Here is a 24195-nt window from a genome sequence, read left to right as displayed (position 1 = left end):
GAGATATGGGAGATAGGTAGACGACATCTTCACTAAATCAACTCGTTACAAAGTTTAAGCCATTACAGAGATGAGATATTAAGATTAATATCTAACAAAACTAATCTTGCGTCCTCCAAAAAATACTCTTAGTAATCTCAAAAACATAAACAAAGGCCTGCTATTTCACATGAAATGTCTTGCTAACCAATCGAGAAGAAACATCACTGATTCATATAATCGACAATCATATCGATGTATCCATTCAAGAAATATTCTGATAGAATAAAGATCAATTCAGGAAATACAAGAAAGCATTTGATACATAATTGTGAGAAAGTCTACGTTAGACGCAAATCACTTTCACCTTTCCAAGAGGCTCATGCTAGGGGTAGTCCTTCGAGTGAGGAGGTTCAGGTATTAACCAATGAGGATTTAGGGATCGACGAGGACTAGATTTATAATGCTCCGGCCGAAGTTAGTTCTCTAGAGGACTCTGGACAGTATCCAATTCTTAAGCTTAGATAATTACAACATCCACTCCATGAGGATAGGAGAACATAAGGGACTTTTTGCATTATTTCCTAGTCTTCAGCAAAATGATAGGCTGATCCACGAGGATTTTCTTGACACCAGGGTGGATAAGGTAAGTTCTTGCCTTAACCTTGACCTCTTAAACAATCTTTTTCTCTCAATTTAATTCTTCCTTTGCCTTTATCTTTCTTTGGTTCATCAAAGCCGCTACTGCTGAAGATCACACCTATAGCAAAAACTGTTGCCTCAGGTTTAGGATCCATCAGTCACAAAGAAAGAGCCCCTCCCCTTGATTTTACTTTGAGTGAGCCCAATTTTCTGACACCAAGGTGGATAAGATAAGTTCTTGCCTCAACCTTTCACCCCTTAAACAATCTTTTTCTCTCAATTCCAGTCTTCCTTCGCCTTTATCTTTCTTTGGTTCATCAAAGGGTGAGGAGAGTACTTTAGCAAAATCACTGAAGTTGAAAAGCCGGAAGATTCGGGTAATAAATTTCTAGAAGAAGCTAGTACGGGTTTGAATTTAGAGGTGGAAGTGGATCAACATGTTCGGAGGCAGCGATCAATTGTCTATGATCAATGTCTATCTCAGTTGGAGGTGGAGAAAGTGCCGCTAGTAAATTAAGGAGGGAACAGATCGACTACCTTTAAAAATAGAGAGTTAAATCGATTGGTTTTTGAGATAAATTATGAGAAAGGGATGATTCAAAGGGGCTCTGAAGTGGTTAAATGAAGATATTATCTTGGAATATAAAGGGAGGGGGTTCGAGTAGACATAGGGGATTGATAAAACGGTTGTGCACAAGCAAAGGCCGGATATCTTAGTTGTACAAGAGATTAAAAAAGAAGAGGTAGATAGGAGATTTAGAGCAAACATTTGGAAGTCGAGATTTGTGGAATGGTTAGTACTACCAGTTGTTGGGAGATCGGCAGGTATTTTGGTTGTGAGATGCTACATTGGTGTCAGTCAAGGATACTTGATAGTTTGCTAGGCGAGTTTTCTGTGTCTACATAAGTTGAAAAGCATGATGCCACCAAGTTATAGGTTTTCAGCTGTTTATGGGTGGTGCAAACCGAGGGACATACAATCTTTTTGGAATGAATTGGCTGGATTGAGAGTGATTTGTGTGTTTTTGAGGGAGGATTTCACCGTGGTCTGATCTCTTTGTGAGAAATTGAATAGTAACTCCTTGACTGGCAGAATGCTTTGCTTTGATTTCGTAATGACCTGAATCCTTATTTGAAAGAAGTACCAATGAAGACATGATTAAGAGATGTTAATTAAGTATTATTGAGCAAATGATTAATTGAGGATCAATACGTTGAGATCCACCGAATTTAAAATGGACTACTCAATTTAATTCAGATTACATTATCACGAGAAATTCACTACACGAATGATATTATGACACGTGACATATAAGATTGATTTCGGATCTTCTGAACTAGTATGGATGCAACCTATAAATAGAAGTTGATCATTTGTTTCCTTCACCGCTTTCCCTCGGCTTCTCTCTCTAGTTTTAGCCATATGCCTAGGGTTTTAGCTAGTTTCTAGGGCATTTTAGTGTCGGGAAGCTTCGGAAATAGTGTCGACTCGAGGAGGGGTCGGCGAATCGGGAGACATCATCAGCTGGCTGACGACGGACGTATGTATAAACCTAAACCTTAAATAGTGATTTAAAAAACATTAGGAAGAAATTTGAAGCATATTTAGTGATTTTGAATCTGACATGATAGTGGATTCACGATGGCAGTATACCAACAATGCTGAGATACAATTAAAGGAGACCTGATAAAGGTGATTAATTAATTTTTTGAAGGGGGGTTATCAATGGAATAACCAATAAAGCGACATCTGATTGATGCCAGAAAAACAAGAATTGGTTCAAATTAAGGACTTTCAGCCCATCAGTTTGGTCTACTCTTATATTAGATCATTGCTAAAGTTTTATCACTACGATTAAATAAGATAATACCTCTTGCAGCCGCAGATTCTCATAATGCCTTTATTGAAGGTAGACAAATTCTAGATGGTTGTCTAATTGCAAATGAGTTGTTAGGAGAAACATATGTTGAAGGACATGACTGGATGGGTCTTTAAGGTCGATTTTGAGTTGGATTTCATTTTGCTCAAGAAAAACTCTGAGATAGAGATGATGGAAATGGATTAAGGGATGCCTATCAAGTGTATCTTTTTCGATTATTATTAATCGCGGGCTTGAGGGCAAATTCAAGGGTGAAAAAAGACTTAGGCAAGACGACCCACTATCATCTTTCTTCTTTAATTTGGTGGTAGATGTGTTGGGCAGATTGGTTGACAAGGCAAAGGAGACCTTTTAGGGGTTGGGAAGCAGACATAGAGAGGATGGAATGATACGCTATTTTTTGCGAAAAACGAGTCATGTGCGATTTCTAACTTAGATTTTACACTCTTTTTGTGAGATGTCGGGTTAAAGATCAATTTAGAAAAAAATGCTTTATTGGGTATCAATTGCGAAGCACATGATGTGGACAGGTTGACATTTGAAATTGGTTGTGGGAAGGAATCCAGGTTTATAAGATACTTAGGGGTTCCTATGGAACAGACGGGGATCACTACGACCACTGGGTGGCTAGGGATCAAGTTTGTAGAACAAAAGAACTTTGGGTATTGTTAATATTTGTATGAGAAACAAGGTTTTACCAAGGAAATGTTGGTGGATATTTTCTACTGAAGGGGAGTCGTTATGGAGGAAGATTGTGGTTAGAAAATATGATACACAAATAACAGGTAGGACGCGGTTAATGCAAGAAGTGTTACCTTCAGAAGTCCAAGAAAATTTATATTCAGATCTATCCGATTTTTATTCAATCAGTGGGAGTGGTGGTCAATGGGGGACATAAGATTAGGTTTTGGGAAGAGAGATGGTGTGGGAATTCCTATTTTCAGGATCTTTACCCGTCTTTATTCCAGATTTTGACAATACATAATCATACAATTTCTTACTTTGCATATTCAATTCTTCATCCAACCCTTCTACTCTTTCTTGAAATTTTTGGATCCCAAGGATAAGGAGGCAATTGAATTTCGTTCTTTGATCAAGACACTAGAGAGGGTCCTATTGATCGAGGGTGCAGAAGCTACGAGGGAATGAGTCAAGGATTATTCAGGACAGTTTTCAGTATCCGTCTTTTGAGATTCTGGTTATTCTTCTTTTTCTCTTTATCAATAAATTTGGAAAACGCCTATTTCATCCCAAGGTGCAAGTATTCTCGTGGATTGCAGTGCTTGAAAAATGACCAGACTGAGATGTTGCAAAAAAGGTCACTTTTTGTTCGCTTTGTCCAAATTGGTGTGTATTATGTTGACAAGAGGTGGAAACTCAGGACCATTTGATCATCCATTGTCTCTTTGCACGTTGTCTTTTGTTTAAAGCTTTGGCAAATTTGGTTTGATTTGGGTATCTCCGAGATCAACTTGGGATTTATGCAAGGCAAACGTCGGACGGAATTTAGGGAGGAACAAATTTTTTTGGAATTTGGTTGTTCACTGTTTGATCTGGTCCGTGTGGATGGAGAGGAATGTGAATATCTTTGAAGATCAAGAAGATACTGATTGGGGAGTGCTGAGACAAGATTAAATTCAGTGTTTCATAATGGAGCTCGAGGATTGTAGAGCTCAAATCGTTCTCGATCTCAGATTTATACACGAATTGGAATCTAGTATTATGTTAATCTATTTTACTATGGATCTCATTTCGCCTTATGTGGACCTTTGGTTCGCTTTGTGTCACTAATTTTATTAATAAATTTAATATTGTTTCTTATAAAAAAAATCTCAAACAAAGTTCCGCAATAGCATGGCAGATTTGGTTCAATTGAACTGCAAGTGTAAACTATCATCTCCTGCCTAATTAACCATCTAAACCCATTTAAGATATAATTACGCATTGTCGTGATCCAATGAGAGAGAAGAACTTCAGATTAAACTGGAGATAAGTTAAGGACATGCAGACACGCGTTTACAGAACTAAATGCATTCAGATGTTAACATTAAAATAGATGCCCATAAAGAAAAGAAGGATAAAAGAAGGAAAAAGGAGGAAGGGAATGGATTAGCAGTACCTGCAGCAGAGGATCCATTGAAGACTTAAAGACCAGAGCGCTATCCTCCAGGAATATTAACCAGCCAATAGTGTAATAGAACGTTGTTCTGCTACGAGAACATCTATTTTCCTCCAGAAATGGAAAATGTTCCCTCTGAATATAGGAATCCAGAGAGATATGGTAAGTAAATATAAAAAGGATGGGGGGCCACGTCCGAAAACTTTAAATTATCAGATCAACAATTAAACAGGAAAAAATCAATAAGGGGTCTCTTACTGTGTGATGTGCAATTATGAATTTTACAGTATCCAACTTGAGAAGTAGTTTTCCAGTCATATAACTGCAAGAAAATTTAATGGCTGAGTATTAAAAAAAGTACACTGGAGAAGACAAAATTTAATATTTTTATAAAGATTGAAAAAAAAAAAATCAAACCCGGATGCCAGCTCCAAAAACAAACTCAATGTGTGATCAATAACCTCCTCACACTGCAGTAAAACAAATTTGAGATACAAAGCAAATTTCATGGAACAAGATCAAAAGAAAGACAAATATAGAACACATTCACCTCTGTATAACACTTGAGGTTCGTTGCAACTTTGCGAATAAAAAAATCCAACAGCAATAGATGATCATTAAGTCCAATAAGGTCAGATAATTGGGCATACAACTGCTGCACCAAACACAAAAGCATTCTTTACATGCAGCCATGGTAAATAACTGATATTCATTAAGTGAAAAGGTGATGTAACCTTTGATGAATGCATAGCATGGTCGCCCACATACGATTTCCTGAAACTCTGGAAAAAGGTAAGTATTGCTCGATCAAGTCTTTGCTTGCTTAATTCACCATATCTCTGTCAAATGCGAAAATGACAAGAATGCTTCAGCTTAGAGGGAAAGATGGTATTGGTTTCATAATACCCAGGTAATGTCCCAAAGAAGTTTTAAAAATTCAGTAACAATAATAATTTAAATCGCAAGTTATTGAGATTTAAATAACACATCACACCACTGGTTTTCCAAAATATGTGAATTGTAAAGCAATATGAAACTGAAAACCTCACTTAAACATATGGGATATTCTTGTTCTTATTCAAACTAAAACCATAAGAAAGTTATGTCACTGAGATTAACCTCAGAAGGTTATAACAGGATCAATACATAGGGTATCAGAATAACAACACTGTTATATCTTGATGTTTCAAAGAACTACCCCTTAAAATAATTAGTTGGAAACAGATATTGGATGATGTCAATCATGAACCATTAGTAACGTTCTACTAGGGTTGTAAATGTAACTTTTATCTAACTTAGGGTGTGTCTGTTATTATCCAAACCAAAGAGTAAGTGTATTTAGGCTTAAACTCAAGAAACTTTCTTGTAACTTATACTCAGTGTAAACTCTAAGGAAATACAATAGTCAACAAGATTATTATGTTTCATGGGTAACCTGGCTGTGTAATCCACTATCAGCAACATTTACAAGCCGCAAAACACGAGCTGAAAGTTCCGCGTCCAGTACCTCCTGTGATTCAGCACTGTATTTGGAAAACCAAACAAAAAATATTAAAATTACACTCAAAAGAACCAATAAGCTAACAAGATGGTAGGATATCAAGATTAGAAAAGATGAATGTCACCTGCACCCAACACTCTGCTTTAGTTTTAAAATAGCAGCAATTATATGTACAATCCAAGCAAGCTTGGATTCAACTACAGAAAGTTCACTATTATCTCCAGTCTGAAGCTGCGCTCTTTCCTATCAAAGGAACAAAATTTTGAAATATAAAGAATGTCTAATCAGAGTCCCATGCTAAAATCAAGTGTAACGAAATTTTATCTTGAATAAAAATCTGTATACCATGTACAATTGTAAAATAGGCTCAAGGATGTTGATAATAAACAAGCTACTGCTTCCATACTGAAACAAGTACGGAGATATAACACAGATTAGAAAATCAATGAAGTCAAGTGTTGTTGGGGGGCTGGGGGTGAGGTGGAAACGAAATCAACAAATCAAGTTTATGTACAACCTGAAATCTGCAGAGGTTAGGAAAGCAATCCAGCTGGTCTTGAAGAAGGTCAACATTGTCCAGTGGATGCTCTGATACATCATCTGGCAGGCCACCCTACAAACAAAGAGAAACGACAAATACATTGGTACCAGAAACTGTGATGCAAAAGAAAAAAATTGTTACCTGTGCAGAATCCAATCTTGAAGTGATAAATCCTTCAGTGATTTTAGGCACAAATTCATCAAGCAAGCTAGGTGCATCACCCTTCAGGTAGGGTACAGAACTCACCAACCTAGACCAGAGCCCTAAGAGATAATACACACTGCTACTGGCCCACTGCAAGAAGGTGGAGACTCCATTAATTTTATTGGCATAATTTTAGCGATAGAAGCACAACGCTGTGTCCATTAGTTCAGGGCAGAAATTATTCACTAAGAACAGAATCATGCCAATTTGAAAAAATTTATGATAAATCAATTTTGAAGCAATCACCTGCCAGGACTGCAGAGATTTCGATGTGAACTCGGCAACTAATCGTATCCAATCACCATATCCTTCCATGGTCACAAGTTCAGACAACTGAAATAGTATGACAATCACAAAAACTCATGAGTCATAAGAAAACATTTGATGGAAAGTAAGTGCACATAACGAAAATCAAGAAATCTCAATTTACAAGTAAATGAAAAGAAATTCATTGTTCCAGTAGTAGACAACCCAAACAAACGGAAAAAACATACACATGAATGAACAGGAGAGGCAACAAGCACCAGAAAAATTGTCAAAAAACTAAATAAGTAAAAAGCACTATTTCAAAAAAAAAAAAAAAAAAACCATTTTACATGTCAATATTAATAGGAGAAAAAAAGGACACCAAAATCTTAAATAATATGCAATTTACCCTTCCTGTTGCAGACAAGATGTGAAAAATTAATTAGTTATTTTCAAACTCATTAGGGTAATACTTACAAATAACTGAAAACTCATTAGTGTGATACTTAAAAATAACTGCTATCCCATTTTTTGTCAGGGAATAGCATTAATGACTTATTTTTGTGAAAAAATGTGAAAGACAACCTTTTTCACTGATTATTTCAAATAGAGAATTGCTATATATCCAGCCATATATCATCAAATAAATTAGGAGAATATACCACAAAGAAGGAAACTAATCTCCAGATTTTATCACCAATAATATTTAGGCTACAACTGGATTTGATTCCTTAAATTGAAGACTCAGTTGACTGAAATTTGGATCAACTTCATTTTCAACACTCCTCAAGTTAAAACATCATAAGCCTCATCTTGGACAAAGATCGAAACTCAAACGACTATTTTTTCTTCGATACAATCACTCCGTCAAATAAGCATACTTCATTCAGATTCGCATACTTCATTCAGATTCTCCCAAGCACCACCTTCATGTGGTTACTGCACAACTTCTAATTGCACCACAAAAATCTTAACCTTCGCCCTAAAACAAATTCAACACCAAACATCTTTAACTGTAGAAAGCTTCAAAACTCTGACCAGCGACGAAAACTATTAGACTTAAATTTAATGATATACTTAAAAGTATAAAAAAATATTAAATATAAGTACAAAAATCATCCGAAACTGCTACAAAAATAAAATATACAAATCGACTGAGTTACTGCCACGGACGCCAAAGTGGGTTTTGGCTGAACCTGTAGATTGGGCTGCTGCATTTATTATTATTATTATTATTAATATTATTATTATATGTAAAACGTATAAAAAATAAAAAATAGAAGTGTGAATGACCCCAAAGTGCTACAAAAATAAAATAATCAGCACCGTCTGTCGACACCAAATTTGGTCTTGGTTGAAGCCTTTAGGTTGGGCTGCTGAGTTCATTATATGTAAAATAACACCCTTTAGGTAGGGAAAAAAAGCCTAGACCCAGGCGTGATTGGGCATCTACCAAGGCTTGCTCTGAGGTCTGCACACCTATTCCTTTATGCGCACACCTATGCAAGGCTAATGCGCCAAAGATATCCTCAAGCACACGGACCAATACCTGGTGTGCCTCGTGCCTTGGACGTGGCAGTGACAACTATGTTCATGCTACTTGTCTCATTGGGTAATTGCTCTTTCACATTATAAATCGGCATTTTCATGTTAAACAGTAAAGTGAATTGCAGGTGACAAAATGGTGATAAAACACAAGCAAGTGAGATGCATGTTATTGGAATATGATGGTGCAAGAGGCCTACATGCTCCAACATATTGAACAAATATTTGTTTCTTTAAAATAAAATTTTCTTTCTTTGGATAGAGAGGAAAAAAGGAAAGAACGAATGTATTTTTCTACTTTTCTTGGGATAATTATGTTATGAGCCCAAATTCAATCATGAAAGACTTGAGTCCATCAGGCCCAGAGACATCCAAAGGCCCAACTAAAATAGCCTTTGAGAAGCCCAAGATAGTTAAAACGTATGCTAGGAGGAACAAGGGAGAGAAACACGTGAATGGGGGGGAATAAAAGAGCAGTTAGAGGGGAGGAGAGATTCATTCAGTTATATTTCTGTTGAGTGAGCACTAGCTGTGGCTAGGGAGAGAAATATTGTACAGAGCACATAAACTCTGGGTTTTCATTTCTTCATTCAATATAATTTTCCATTTCCTTATTGATCTATCTCTTGAAATTGTGTGTGCGTGATTCTCGGAATTCTCTGAACATAACATTGGTCCGACCTGCCAGATCCGAAGGACGCACAAAGAAGATGGCCAGCACACGTAATGATGCGAAGTTTGAAACAATGGAACGATCAGTGAATGGGCTTGCAGGAGAGTATGCTGCAGGTGCAGGGAAGGTTGGATAAACTCGATCAAACGCTCGGCGGCTTCCATGAGCTGAGGGGACTGATGGGGCAGCTGATTAAAACACAGGAAGGAGGGAAGGGTTCTGGTCATTACGAGGAGACGCTAGGAGGAGGGAGGGAGGAGAGCGCGGAAGCCACCAACGTCGGGGGTCACGAAACAATTACAAAAGAAATGAGGATGGCGTTGAGGAGAATCGAATTACCTGTGTTCGAAGGAGAGGACCCGATGGGTTGGCTGGGGAAAGTGGAGTAATACTTTGATGTTCATAACACCCCAACCGGATGTAGGCTCAAACTGGCTTACATCTGTACGCAGGGATCCACCATTCATTGGTTCCGCTGGATGAAGGCGAGGGTCCCTAACATGAATTGGGATCGATTTGCGGAAGAATTGATTAAGAGGTATGGCGGTTACGAAGCTAATCCATTCGAGCTCATAGCCTCACTGAAGCAGGGACAGCAACCCATTGACACATATATCGAACAATTTGAGATGTTGGTTGCCCAGATTGGTGACGTTCAAGAGGACCAATGTCTGGGTTATTTCATGAGCGGGTTGCGGGAGGAGATTCGTCGGCGAATGATTGTTCATAATCCGCGGACAGTGGATCGCGCGATGTTGTTAGCAAAGGGGGTTGGAAGTGGAGTTGTTCGGTAAGGTGATGGATCGTGGCAGAAAGTAGATCTGGGCTTGGCCCGGGTCTTGAACAGAGAGGGCCCATGAATATGAATTGGGCTAATCAGGCCCATTCCACTTAGAAGGATCGCCACCTTAGTAACCCACCATCACGTCTTAATGCAAGAGCGTTGGGTCCAGGAGAAGAATACCTGCACAGGCCGCACGCCCCGACGAATTACAGAGGGGGGTCGCGATCATATCCTGGCAGGAACAGTGGCGGAACAATGAGGATCCAGTCACCGAAGAATAGTGATGGTAGAATCGGTCACACCAAGAGTTTTTGCACAGGAGAGAGAAGGGCTGTGCTTTAAATGTGAGGAACCATATCACCCCTTACATCGAAGTTTGAATAAGAGTTTAAGGGTGACGATTTTGGCGGAAGAGGATGGGGAAGAAGTCGAGGAGGGCCAGGGGGCAGCTGAGGAGGGAATTGACCAACAGCAGGGGGAGGCTGAAGCATGGTTGGGAGCTCCGGTTACTGAATACAATACGCTGGAGCTGCCAATGTACTCCGTCAGCGGTATTAATCAACCGCAGACACTGAAAATGAAGGCGAAGGTAGCAGGACGAGAGGTGGTGGCGATGGTTGACAGTGGTGCGAGCCACAACTTCATTTCGAGAAATTTGATTGCTGATTTGGGAATCAAAGTGGATGAGGGGGTGAAATTTAGCGTGTGCCTGGGGGATGGATGTCGTGTGGCTTGTCAAGGGTTGTGTAAAGGGGTAGAAGTCGATTTGGGTCTTTGCCAGATACAAATCGAGGGGTATTTATTTGAGTTGGGTGAACTTGATCTCATTCTGGGCGTTGATTGGACTCCGAACTTTGGGACGTCATGCTGAATTGGGCCAATATGGAGATGAGATTTACGTGGCAAGGGCAGACTGTGGTTCTACGAGGGGACCCGACACTCAGTAGATCTGTGGTATCGTTCAAATCGATTGCTAAAGTAAGAGAGGTAGAATTCTGTGGAGCGGTACTGGTCAAGTGGAATGACAGCGTGCTGAGCAAAATAGCAGTAGAGCAAGAGGGTCCCAATGGGGCAATTGACATTCTCCTCTCTCATTATGGAGGAGTATTTCAAGAGCCTACAGGACTGCCTCCTCGACGATTACAAGATCATGTCATAAACATCAAGGAGGGGTGTGGACCGGTGTCGGTGAGGCCATATCGCTACGCCCATCACCAAAAGGATGAGATAGAACGTATGGTGCGAGACATGCTCAAATCGGGTGTCATACAGCCAAGTAGCAGCCCATACTCCAGCCCCGTCATTTTAGTAAAGAAAAAAGATGGCGGTTGGCGATTTTGTATTGATTACCGGGCCTTGAATGAGATCACCATATCTGACAAATATCCTATCCCAGTGGTTGAGGAGCTCTTCGATGAATTGCATGGTGCGAAGTACTTTCAAAGTTGGATCTCAGGTCGGGCTATCACCAAATTCGGGTTCAACCCGATGATATTCCAGAAACAGCGTTTCGAACGCATGATGGGCATAACGAATTTGTGGTAATGCCCTTTGGTTTGAAAAACGCCCCGGCAACGTTCCAATCCACAATGAATGAGGTATTCCAGCTTTATCTGAGGAAGTTTGTTCTTGTATTTTTTGATGACATACTAATTTACAGTGAAGGGTGGGAGGAACACTTGTTGCATGTGAGAATGTTGCTCAATGTACTGCTGCGTAACAATCTAGTTTTGAATAAAAAAAATGTCACTTCGGGTTGAGTCAAGTAGGCTACTTGGGACATATTATCACTGGTCAAGGGGTAATGGTGGATCCAGACAAGATAACGAGTGTGAGTCAATGGCCGAGCCGAAAAACACAAAGGGTTTGAGAGGATTTCTGGCGTTGACGGGTTACTACAGAAAGTTCATTAAATATTATGGGAAGATTGCTAAACCATGAACAGACCAGCTGAAGAAAAATAATTTCTCCTGGGATGACATGGCAGAGGAGGCGTTTGTCCAGCTCAAAGAGGCTCTTAGCACAGCTCCCGTCCTTAAAATGCCCAATTTTAGTCAAGAGTTTGTGGTGGAGTGTGATGCATCAGGAGTGGGGCTAGGAGCAGTGCTGGTCCAAGAGGGCAAGCTCATCGCCTACTACAGTAAGGCGCTGGCTGAGAGGGCTTCAACAAAGTCAACGTATGAACGAGAACTAATGGCTTTGGTATTAGCTGTCCAACATTGGCGCCACTATCTTTTGGGGAGGAAGTTCACGGTGATGACTGATCATAAACCACTAAGAAGCCTCTTGCGGCAACGAATTACCACTCCTGACCAACAATATTGGTTGGCCAAACTGCTCGGTTACGAGTTTGAAATCAAGCACAAGGGAGGGTTGGAGAATGGGGCAGCTGATGCGTTGTCACGGAGAGAAGACGGGGGCGATTTGATGGTTTTGACAAAAGCTGAATGGGTTGAGTTAAACGAACTTAAGAAAGCGGTTTGGGAAGATCAAGAGCTGAGGAAGGTTATTGAAAAACTTCAAGGGGAGGACAGGGGCAACACCCATTATATGTTAGTCAACGATTGTTTGTTGCACAAAGGCAGATTGGTGGTTCCGCAGTCGTCACAGTGGATCACCAAATTATTAAACGAGTTTCATAACACTTCAGTTGGGGGTCACGCCGGTGCACTACGAACATATAAGAGGGTAGCGAGTAATTTTTATTGGAAGGGAATGAAGGCAGATGTCAGAAAATTTGTAGCTCAGTGTTCGATTTGTCAGCAACAAAAGTATGAGGCCACCAAGCCCGCGGGATTACTCCAACCGTTGGCACTACCGGCAATGGTTTGGGAGGATTTAGCCATGGATTTTATCATGGGACTCCCAAAATCAAAAGGGTATGATGTAATATTGGTGGTAATAGACAGGCTATCCAAATATGCACATTTTCTGCTGTTGAAACACCCTTACAAGGCAAGTGCAGTAGCTGAGCTGTTTGTCAAAAATGTGGTGAAATTACACGGGGTTCCAAAGACGATTGTGAGCGACAGGGATGCTGTGTTTATGAGTCTGTTTTGGTCTGAAATTTTCAGGCTCCAGGGAACCCAACTAAAAATGAGTACAGCGTATCACCCTGAGACCGACGGACAGAGTGAAGCGTTAAACAAGTGCGTTGAGACTTACCTACGTTGCTTCTGTTCAGAGCATCCTAAGAGTTGGGCTCAATGGCTACATTGGGCAGAATATTGGTACAGTACTTTCTTATCAAACATCAGCAAGAATGAGTCCATTCGAAGTGGTATATGGGCGCAAGCCACCAAGCATGACTCAATTTATTCCGGGAGAGACACAAGTGGCAGCGGTATCACAGGCATTAGGGGACAGAGATGAGCTCTTACGGCAACTCAAGTATAATCTGGAAAGAGCTCAGCAGCACATGACGAAACATGCTAACAAGAAGCGGCGAGAGGTTCAATTTCAGGAAGGAGACATGGTATACTTGAAGTTGAGACCACATCGGCAGAATTCAATATGTTCCAGAATTGCTCAGAAACTTTCTAACAGGTTCTATGGGCCATTTAAGATTGAAAAGAAGGTGGGGACAGTTGCCTATAAGTTACAGCTGCCCGAGGGGTCGAGGGTGCATCCAGTTTTTCATGTTTCATGCTTGAAACGAGCAGTGGGCACCTCTGATTTTGAGATCAAACTACCTGAGGAAATCGACACACATTTGCTCATGACTTTTGAACCTGATGTGGTTTTAGCAGAGAGGATTAAACATCTCAAAGGGCAGCCCTTGTCAACAGATTTAGTGCGATGGAAGGGACGATCCGAAGAGGAAGCTACGTGGGAGAGTCTAGAAGATTTTCAAGGGCAGTTTCCTGATTATCGCCTTGAGGACAAGACAAGGCGCATTTTGAGGAAGGCCAGTAATGTTATGAGCCCAAATTCAATCATGAAATACTTGAGTCCATCAGGCCCAGAGACATACAAAGGCCCAACTAAAATAGCCTTTGAGAAGCCCAAGATAGTTAAAACGAATGATAGGAGGAACAAGGGAGAGAAACACGTGAATGGGGGGGAATAAAAGAGCAGTTAGAGGGGAGGAGAGATTCATTCAGTTATATTTCTGTTGAGTGAGCACTAGCTGTGGCTAGGGAGAGAAATATTGTACAGAGCACATAAACTCTGGGTTTCCATTTCTTCATTCAATATAATTTTCCATTTCCTTATTGATCTATCTCTTGAAATTGTGTGTGCGTGATTCTCGGAATTCTCTGAACATAACAAATTATTTCACAAGTAGCAAACTGGTAGTTCAGTGGTGATGACCGAAAGACAATGCCACAACAGTGTGTGGCTGAAGTAGAATATTTCAATGGCAGTTTATTTCATATTAATTTTTTTATTGAAAAAGAAAGATTTCGTTGAACAGTAGATTATTGGCTTGGTGGTTGAAAGAATAAAAGTTTAGCTGGATACTTTTATCAGCAACTGCCATAGTATTGAGTAGCTGCAACAGCGGATCAGATTTGGCTTTCATTTTTTTCTCTCAGAACATTTGACTATGATACCAGCGAAAAAATGTGAAACACAATCCTTTTCATTAATTATTCATTAATGAAGAATGGCATAATTTACAGGCATATATCTTCCACAAAACTAGGAGACACTAAAGAAACTTATCTGCATATATCACTAATAATATCTAGGCTACAAGGATAAGATTTTAGTCTTAAAATTAATATTTAACCACTGAAATTCGGGATTAAATTAATTTTTCGACAATCTTCTGAAAAGAAATGTCGAAGAAGAGAGATTGTGACAGCCTAACAGTAAGTATGTATGGCAAAAAATATTACTGCCCTCCCTCAGATTTTCCACATAGTGCCATATCAGATCATTCATCCACTTAATTCATTTCTAAATTTTATCTATGAGTGTTAATCAAACTGGTGGCTGACGTGAATTAACTTTTTCCCACATAAGACCTACAATATCCACTCATCTTGAACTTCATTTACAATTATGAACACTTTACTTATCAATTAATTTGGACAAACAGAATTAATGGGAGAGACATCGTGTAGGCAATTTAAAGCGTTCATAATTATTGGGAAGGAGACGAGAATTTCGGGAAAGAGTATATTACAGATTACCTTCAAAACAACTTTCTACAAATAAAAAAAGGTTAAGAAAAAGGAAGCCAAATGTTTCCTTAGGGTTCAGATAAACGGTAGCGTCTAAAAATCAATATCATAACTCATAACATCTGATGATGTTTCCGCAGAAAGTTAACGCAAATTGGGAAGACAAGATAAAAATGCGGAAAAGAGGTGGTTGGATGTGATGCAGAAAAGTTAATGGCAGGACCCAAAATGCTTATGTTCTATAGGACATGATGAATCATGGACTCAGCCCAACCTTCTCCAAGCCTAGGTGAGACGTCGCTACACCAACCAAAGACAATATTACAAGAGCCACACACATGGGAAGTTCAAGGGTAATAGCTTTTGTTTCCTTTTGCTTTCTTTAGGTTTTGGTTTTGCGTAGTATTGGTCTTTTATAATTTGAAGTTTATTAGGATTGGTCTTTTGAGTTTTAGTTTGTTAGGGAGTCTGTCTATTTTCTGCATAAATACTTGGTTTGTTGATTTACAAAATTTAAGCTTACGAATTTATCCTCAATTGTGAGTCCCAGATCATGATATTCTCAGATTTAAACGAGCCTCGACAACCCTAATCAAACATAGGCCGAAACGGAAGAAAATCTCAGAAAAACAATTGAACAATCATAGAGAATGGTGGCATAAATTGACCCGTGACTAGATCCTAAGCGCGAGCACATAACATGGTGCACCATCAGTAAATCAAAGAGCAGAAGTGAGTATCTTTATACTTCTGAAACTAACTTCAGCTTGTGTCTTCACTTACTAAACTATAAGTTTTAAAATTTAGAAACAAACCTCCAATTTACATCAAAACAAACAAATTATGAAGAGAACCATAAGTGGAAAAAATATTGTAATTGTTTACAGCATGTAAAGCATAAAAATAGTTTACATACAGACATAGTCGAAATATTCCAAATTAATTACCTGATAATTAATTCTGAATCGTCCAAGAAGGCGGCAAAACTCATGGTAGTTATCATGATCAGCAAGACCTGACTCCGATAAGCAAAATATCCATCCATGAAACAGTAACACACAAAGAAAAATGAACAAAGACCATCCCAGCATGGAGCTTAGAGTCAACACAAGCAACTAATCTCAAAAGGCATTCTCATACTTTCCTGCCAAATCACTAAATTAGACCCAAACAAACACAAACTTAGATCATCTTGCGAAGACTTTAATTACATGGAGAATCCGGTGTTCAAAATTTTTAAGACTGCTCTACTTTCCTACCACCTGTCTGAAACAAAGACAAGGTAAGAACGGTTTATTTGAAAATCAGTACTCACTGCATGCACCAGGATGAGAAAATAGCTAGTATCTATTCTATTAGAAACCATCCAGTCAATACATTGCGTAAAGAGTGTCCACTTTGAAGATTCTCCTATGCGAATAGGACATGAGGGTGGAACATAAACACAAGCTCCACAATAAAGCAGTCATCAAAAATCAGGCCGGTAAAAAAATTTAAATGAGATACAATCAATCAGTAGATAAATATTTCAATTTATGTCCAATAAAATTTCAAAGTCCTATAAACCACTTGAGGGGAAAAAATAATTCCATGCCGTACAAAGAACTCACAAAAGCCCATGGAGAACAAGAAAGGAAAAAGAAGTTGGATGGACATCTCCAAGGAACTATCAATCTGCATTCCTTTAGGCACATGTCACTAACAATAAATGCAGAACACAGACTACCACTTCGAAAGGAGCAGAAGCGATGCAAAAAAAAAAACTATAGAGCCAGTACAGCTGTCGGAAATTATAATTACAGCCATTATATTCAACTGAATGCATAAAAATTAAGAATACCATTACAGAAGATTAAGAAATAGATCAAAATAGTAACATTGAAGGCAAGCAGATCACATACCTTGCCCTGTTCGTAAAATTTCTTTGGTTCCCGACATCAGATGGTCCAAGAACTTGGAACGTGCAGCATCATTGGTGAAAAGAGAGCGCCTAACAGAAGCCAATCGCACCAAGCACTCCAGTGACTAAAAATAAAAGAAAAAGTTAATGTCTCAAGTATATTAGATTAGAACTTTAAAAGGCACATGATTTTTTTATCGAAGGTGATCAATTTAATAATCAGGTAATTAACAGCAAAAACAGAGAATCAGCGTAGAATTTTGAAATGGCACGTAAAATAGCGAAGGGGGAAAGGAACATAAAGAAACCAAGTGATTCGGCTTTGATTACGTGCATGGACAAATGCCACCGAAGGGTACACATCTTTATTTCTCAATTAATTTGAAAACAACCATTGCCATAGTAAGAATCTTCAAATATCAATTGATGCATAAAGTTACTCCAACTAAATCATCAGAAAATCAAATTACATTTTTATAGTAACTTTTACAAAAATGTGGTTTTCACAAAGTAAACTAGATTTTAAAGGGACAAAAGGTAACGGTTTGAGTTTTCTTTTATCAACTCGTGATTGACCCACACCAAATTGAAATTCAAGTAGCTGATATATTTTAACTTTACTTCAGAAAGCTATTCACAGTCATTATACAATTCGAAGAGGCCGAGGAATATTATCCAAGAAAATGAATAAATCAATAATTATCAGATGATTACATCACAAAACAATAAGAGGATATGAACCAACCTCTTTTGCAATTGGCGGCTTTGTAAGTGCATAATAGTCAAAAAATATTTGTATGGTGGAAAAATCTTCTAGCACAGACTTCCAAGAAGATGGAATCTGCATAATTAACGTCGGCTGAGTAGCATCCTCGACCAAACATAACATTCATCTACCAGAAAACAAATCAAATATAAATTAACCCTTACTGAAACCTAAAATATACCTGGACAGTCCCAAATTCCTCAGAGCTTTCGTCAATTGATGTCCCAACAAAATCAAAAGATAAACATTTAAGTGACAATGATAGTGCCAATTCTTGCAAGCGGCTGACGACTGCATGTGTCGATAATAACAGTTGTCCATATTACACGTGATATCAACAAAAAAATGTATCACATTATTCCGAGATGCATAAGCATAGAGCACAATACCATCATTTTTAAGCTGATGTAATGAAGTTAGAGATATCTGGAAAATTTGAAAAAGACTCTGATCTCTGAAGGAACATGCCACCCTCCGATGATGTGATGACGGCATTCCTGGGTTGGGCTGAAAGAAAAATGTCATGAAGCACAAAACAAGTTTCAGGCAACTACAAGTTTCAGAGAAACAGAGAGAGAGATAATGAAGTTTCCACAAACCAAAACAAAGAGAAGGGAAGCAATATCACGTTACTGAATGATATGCAAGTTTCACAGAAACAGAGAGAGATAATGAAGTTTTCACAAACCAAAACAACGAGAAGGGAAGCAATATCAAGTTACTGAATGATATGCACGCAAAAGCAAAAAACAATGACATCATGATGTCTAACGGAAGCAAACAGAAAAAATTGTTTTGCCAATTTTATTTCATGGTTCTGTTTTAAATCTCTACTCTCTTACAATAAGAATGAACTAGAACAAAACGTAAGTGTAAAAGCCGACCTGATTCATCTCACAAACAAGCTGATTTAATATCTTTAAACCAATAGCATAGTGGTCTGGCGTTGCCTGACAAATAGAAAATTTCATAAGAAGTCATGCTCAAACAACTAGAAAAAATAGTTAAGAAATAAACAAATGAAAGCGTTATCAAGTTAAGATGTACATTATTTACCAAAACAACTAGATCTGATCTAAGAAACTAAGAAACGCAAACAGGATAGCAACTGTTTATGTTACGAGCTATATATATATATATATATATATATATATATTAGTCATCACATACCAATCTAGGGCTTAGTTCCAATTTCAATACTAACTCTTTCCCTCCATTTTTGGCAGCTTTTGGTGTACATGTTTCAATAATATATATATTTGGAAACTCTTATTGCAATGTGTACACCAAAATCTGGGAAAAATGGGGAGAAAGAATTAGTTTGGAAATTGGAACTAAGCCATAGATTGGTATGTGATGACGAGATGGGAAAGGAATGGGTATTCCCGATAGATGTCGATTTTACGTGTTTGAGTACGTTGTTTTGAGTCCGTTGCATGGTTTTGTCGTGTCAAGTCCATATTTTGTTCACTTATTTCATTGTTTGTGTATATGGGACACTACTTACTTGAATTGATTGTTTTATAGGTAAAAGTGGCAAAAAGAGAAACTCAAGGTCATAGTTGTCAATCGCGCATAGCGCCCCGTAGCGCAAAGGTTGCCCGTGGCTATAGCGCATAGCGAATAGTGTAGCGAGGGTTATTTAAAAGTAAAGCGACATAAGTATATAAATTTATGATATATAACATATAGTAACATCAATTCAAAAATCTTAATTTCCAGCATAATATTCCATCAACTTTAATTGTAAAATACTAAAACCTGAAATTATTTCAAGTTTTTTCATTGAAATATCATATAAGACACAAAAATAAAACAAGAAATGCAGAAAAATATAATTTTCAGCAAAAAACTAAGTAAGTACATGCCAAAAAAGCCAAAATTAGAAAAAAAAGACAAAAAAAATAAGCATGTAGCTTCGTTTTGCAATAGCGTCGCTATTTCAGCTATTGCGATTGTCGCTATAGTGCCAATAGCGAGGATAGCGAGCGCTATTGCAAAGTCCATGGCGCGTAGCGGTCCATAGCGATGTGGTGTCGCTTCGCCACGTTATTCGCTATAGCGAGGGCTATCGACAACTATGCTCAAGGTGGAGTAAAAACAGGGCAGCAGAGGTTGTGCTAGGACCACAGAAAAATACGGCCCCAGCACGAATTGACGTAAGTCCTAAGCCTGGGACAAAACATGTCACGCTAAGGCGGTCAAAAATTTAGCGCCTGCGAAACAAAAGAAAGGACAGGGCTAGACTAAAACAAGTAGCGCTAGGGCGGTCAATTCTTTAACCGCCCAGCGCGAGGCGAAGATGGACAAAATCTCCACGGATCTTTTTGGGTGGAAGGACGAAAGTTGTGGACTCTAATGTGCATATAAAAAGAGGAAAAAAACCTAGAAGAAGAAGGAACAACCAGCAGTAGGAAGAAGAAGGATCCGCCACAATCATCAGCCGCAAAGGAACGAAATTTGGGAACGTGAAAGAAGGGACGAGCCGTGAAGTGAAGAGGGAACAAAAACCGCACACTCGTTTTTCTCTTTTCTGATTATTTTCTTTCTTTTAGTTAGAATTGAGGGGAACCTACCTCCTAGACATCTATGTCATGATTGAATTTAAATCGAAAGCTATAAAATTTCATCGTTCGTTAATGTGATTGCAATTGTTAAATACTGCAAGAACATTTGATTACTTCATTTTGTTAATTAGATTAATATAGCTCGAAAGAGTAAATTGATAGATTAAGGAATCTCGTCAACAACATGATTTATGAGTTTACTTCAACTATTAGGACGGTTAACGGTACGTATCCACACTAAGTTAAAGATATCAAGATGCTTAAAAAATTAATGACATGAAAAAAGAAATCTTAGTTGACTATAAGATAGCTACATAATATGAGGAAACAAACTACCTGGCTTAAAAAGTTGATTGATTCTTTTGCTACATCTCTAAATCTATCTTCATCAAACCATCCAAATTTGGTGAGACGACATAAAAGCTGCACTAAAGATCCGACCACAAAGGACTGCAGCTCAGGACCTCTGTTTGCTAGGTAGCTTATTAGGTAATTTCCTTCAGAGAAGTAAAAATCCAGTGAATTCAGATGCAACAAAGATTATAAAAACCAAATAACAAACACAACTTAAAACTTCGATGATAACAAGGTTGTGCTTTGAACAGGTTGGGTGTCAAGTATAATGAAACTAACGAAACTCACATATACGCAATTTTGTTCATGAAAACATGCTAATGAACTTCAATTAGACTCAATTAAGAATCGTTGGTAGCGCAAAAGTGCAACAAGTTTCTTGGCTCGATAAGACAGAAACTGTAAGATAAATAGTGTATTACGGATATCAAGGCGTAGCTGCAAGGAGAGACTGTGCTCAGTCACTTGTTTCAACAAGCTTGAACTAGCCAACATCAATGCATAAGGCGTCAAAGCATTGTCCAGAATATACTGACATTGTGAAATGTAATCAACATTTGTAGAAAAGCATTTCAGTGTATTCTCAGCATGAATTCGCTCTGTTGAGTCTTGTGAATTGTAAAGCCTTTCACACAACACCTCCAACTGTGCTAAGCTCTCCATAAATACTTAAGCCACACCAAAACGCCCTCCTGCAAATGCCAGATGATCAAGGACCCGAACTCACCCAATCCAACCTTAGTCTACAAAATTTCCCACATTTTGCAGTTACAAATTCAGATAGAGAGTCAAACATAAATGCCATAAATAAATATAAAAAGAAATGAGTCGAACTGAATACACATCCATCATTAGTAAAGTGGGTGGGTGCAACTAACGAGTGGCAGCATATCAATAAAACGCTTCAAATGCTCAAAATACTAGTAGATACGAAGAACAAAAAAAAAAACCCATGCACGCACAAACATTAAGTCAGATAAAACGATAGAGCAACAATGCTCTCATACAGCCCGAAGGAAGGACAGCAACAGTGGAATTGTGTACACTTTGCATCAATTTGTGTACCACTTCTGAATGATTGCCCCTTTGCATGCTAAGTTTGAGGAAAAATAAAAATCACGCCCACATAAATAATACAAGCTGCAAATATTACATTCATTATCTGTAAAAAGATACAAAAGCAGTGGTATTGTTCTCCTCCCCAAATATATCTCAACAAAAATTGAAAAAATAAAAATAGAAAAAAAAATACAACTATTTCATGTAATGCAAAAGAGCTCCAGATAAATGAACCCTGTTCAGCATCAAACCCTGACAACAAAACCAAGGAAAAAACAACAATAAAATTAATCCGCGTTTTATCAAATAAAATCATCATTTTTATACTCAGATTCGTAAGCGCACACAGACTCAAAACCCAATAAATCGAATCAACTTGTGAAGAAATCGAGTATAACCTCCAAATTGTTCCCCAGAACCGACAGCAAAGTAGGAAATCGATTTGCGATCGATGCGGTAGGATTCTTCAAACTGTGGGATGGTTCAATTAAATTTCTATTTTATTTTAGTTTTTCAGAAAGCAAACGACAGTAAAGAAAATGGAATTGCTGTAAGAGAGAGAGGGTGAGAAAGAGACACGTTGTACAGATTACACGCACCGCTTAGGTTATACAATTTAACCCTAACCCTTCATAATTTGATAAAATTAATTTTTTACATTTAATCCGATTTTTATCGAACATTTTTAATTGCAAAAGGTTTTTGTCATTAATAACTAAATTTTGACTCACAAAGATGACGAATTTTTATTTTTATTTTTTTGCAGTTCAATTAAAATTTATAATATTATTTTACTTATTTGGTCTCATGTCTCAATTTTTTTTTTGTCGCCTCTTCTAATTTGTTTCTTATACTTTTGTTAAACGCATCAGCATTGACTAGAATTCTCTTTGTCACTATATCAGCCATCAGTTTGAAATCAATCTTCGGATCTCGTTTCTGGCAAGTTGGAGAAGAGATAAGAGAGTCAAAGAGAGTGAAGTTACTTCTCCGAAGCTCAGCGTTGACATTTAGCAGAGTAGTAAAGTCGGTGATTCCAGCGACTGATAGCGTAAACAACTCAACGAATATCTTCTGGGTAACACGAAGGTTCTTTCCCTGAACAGCGCAGAGGATTTCCCCATTTTCTATGAAAGCAGAGTCGAAGAATTCTTTCATAATGGTTTCAGAGTATTGTTCGATGCATCCTAGAAATGAGCGAAGGCCAGAGTTAACTGTTAGTTTATTTTCATTGTAACGTCTGCCGTTTTAAAAGTGCGGAAATTTTTTTATAAGCTCACATTTTGAAATTAAGCATTTAAATAAATTGCATACATGCAGTCTTACTTAAAAATGTCATTTAAAAATAATCATAAGTAACTACCAATAAAAATATAACGGAGCAAAAACGAGTAAAAATCCGAACATCAAACATTATAATAAAACAGTGTATAAAATGTTCATATCCTCTCAAAACATAAAATAGTAAATGTGCGGAAAAACATAAGGTCATCGGGTCATGTCGCCCACCGGGTCTGCCTACTTAGAGTTTGGCACCTCCAGTCCTCTAGATATTGAACTCACATGCATCACACACGCCTAGTGAGTCTAAAGACTCAACACACCTGTACCATAAATAACAAGTACATATACATGACACACAGCAGTGAAAAATAACATACTAAACATATACTTCATGAACTTTAAAAGCGTAACATAAACGTGTCGTGTAAAATCATGACGTGTCAAAACAGCTCATCGTTAATCATCATTCATCATTCATCATTTCCATTGGTGAATTCAGTTAATTAGAGGTGACTATCGTACATTATCATTTACGATGGATCCATCATACATAGAATCGCGGTACCCGGCGGCTGTCGGACATCAGTGACGGGATTACTCATCCACTGTGTCTAGGCCTCATCATCATCATTTACATATACGTCTTATGCATTTACATATATTTTGATAGCCACAACTAATTCTCATCATTCAAAACATCGTCATTTTCATCACTTATAAAAATCATGAACATATGCAATTTTCTTTAAATCCAGGCAGGCAACGTATATTTTCATAAAATCTTAAAAATCGTGATCATGATGCATAAACATTTAAAATATGGTGAATTTGTGCTCAAGGCGCTGCCAGGACCAAAATCTCAACTCGAGTACAAATGACCATTTTGCCCTTAGAAACCCAAAATTTATCGTTTTACCCCTGAACCTCTAAAATTGACCTGAAGCTTACCAAACTCCTTAAAATATCTCAAAACATATATAAAAGCATTCTTAGACGTAAACTCGAGCCCAATACCAAAC

At 38.1% G+C, this 24195-nt stretch overlaps 1 protein-coding gene across 7 annotated transcripts in view; it reads right to left on the bottom strand.

The window, feature by feature from the left end:
* Nucleotides 1-22476, bottom strand: part of LOC142553852 (uncharacterized) — a 35551-nt gene extending 13075 nt beyond the window's left edge. Inside the window, exons 1-21 of one of the 7 annotated variants that reach the window (XM_075664368.1) lie at nucleotides 22291-22476; nucleotides 21796-22144; nucleotides 21256-21525; nucleotides 20816-20976; nucleotides 18797-18862; nucleotides 18302-18419; nucleotides 18094-18203; nucleotides 17892-17987; nucleotides 17148-17271; nucleotides 16194-16261; nucleotides 7113-7199; nucleotides 6804-6956; nucleotides 6639-6734; nucleotides 6467-6526; nucleotides 6246-6364; nucleotides 6056-6143; nucleotides 5355-5459; nucleotides 5171-5275; nucleotides 5038-5090; nucleotides 4879-4942; nucleotides 4621-4755 (exon numbers count right to left, since the gene is read on the bottom strand). In XM_075664368.1, coding sequence (XP_075520483.1) covers nucleotides 4621-4755; nucleotides 4879-4942; nucleotides 5038-5090; nucleotides 5171-5275; nucleotides 5355-5459; nucleotides 6056-6143; nucleotides 6246-6364; nucleotides 6467-6526; nucleotides 6639-6734; nucleotides 6804-6956; nucleotides 7113-7199; nucleotides 16194-16261; nucleotides 17148-17271; nucleotides 17892-17987; nucleotides 18094-18203; nucleotides 18302-18419; nucleotides 18797-18862; nucleotides 20816-20976; nucleotides 21256-21496 — 2049 coding nt within the window. In that variant the 5' untranslated portion in view covers nucleotides 21497-21525; nucleotides 21796-22144; nucleotides 22291-22476. Of the gene's footprint in view, nucleotides 1-4620; nucleotides 4756-4878; nucleotides 4943-5037; nucleotides 5091-5170; nucleotides 5276-5354; nucleotides 5460-6055; nucleotides 6144-6245; nucleotides 6365-6466; nucleotides 6527-6638; nucleotides 6735-6803; nucleotides 6957-7112; nucleotides 7200-16193; nucleotides 16262-17147; nucleotides 17272-17891; nucleotides 17988-18093; nucleotides 18204-18301; nucleotides 18420-18796; nucleotides 18863-20815; nucleotides 20977-21255; nucleotides 22145-22290 lie in introns of all 7 variants that reach the window. The other 6 variants (XM_075664370.1, XM_075664369.1, XM_075664371.1 and 3 more) reach the window with 6 other exon arrangements.
* Between the last annotated feature and the right edge of the window lie 1719 nt (nucleotides 22477-24195).

Source organism: Primulina tabacum, chromosome 8 (assembly GCF_025594145.1).
Source record: "Primulina tabacum isolate GXHZ01 chromosome 8, ASM2559414v2, whole genome shotgun sequence".
Lineage (NCBI taxonomy): Eukaryota > Viridiplantae > Streptophyta > Magnoliopsida > Lamiales > Gesneriaceae > Primulina > Primulina tabacum.
Note: the sequence above shows the minus strand (reverse complement) of the source record. Positions and strands in the feature narration are given on the sequence as shown.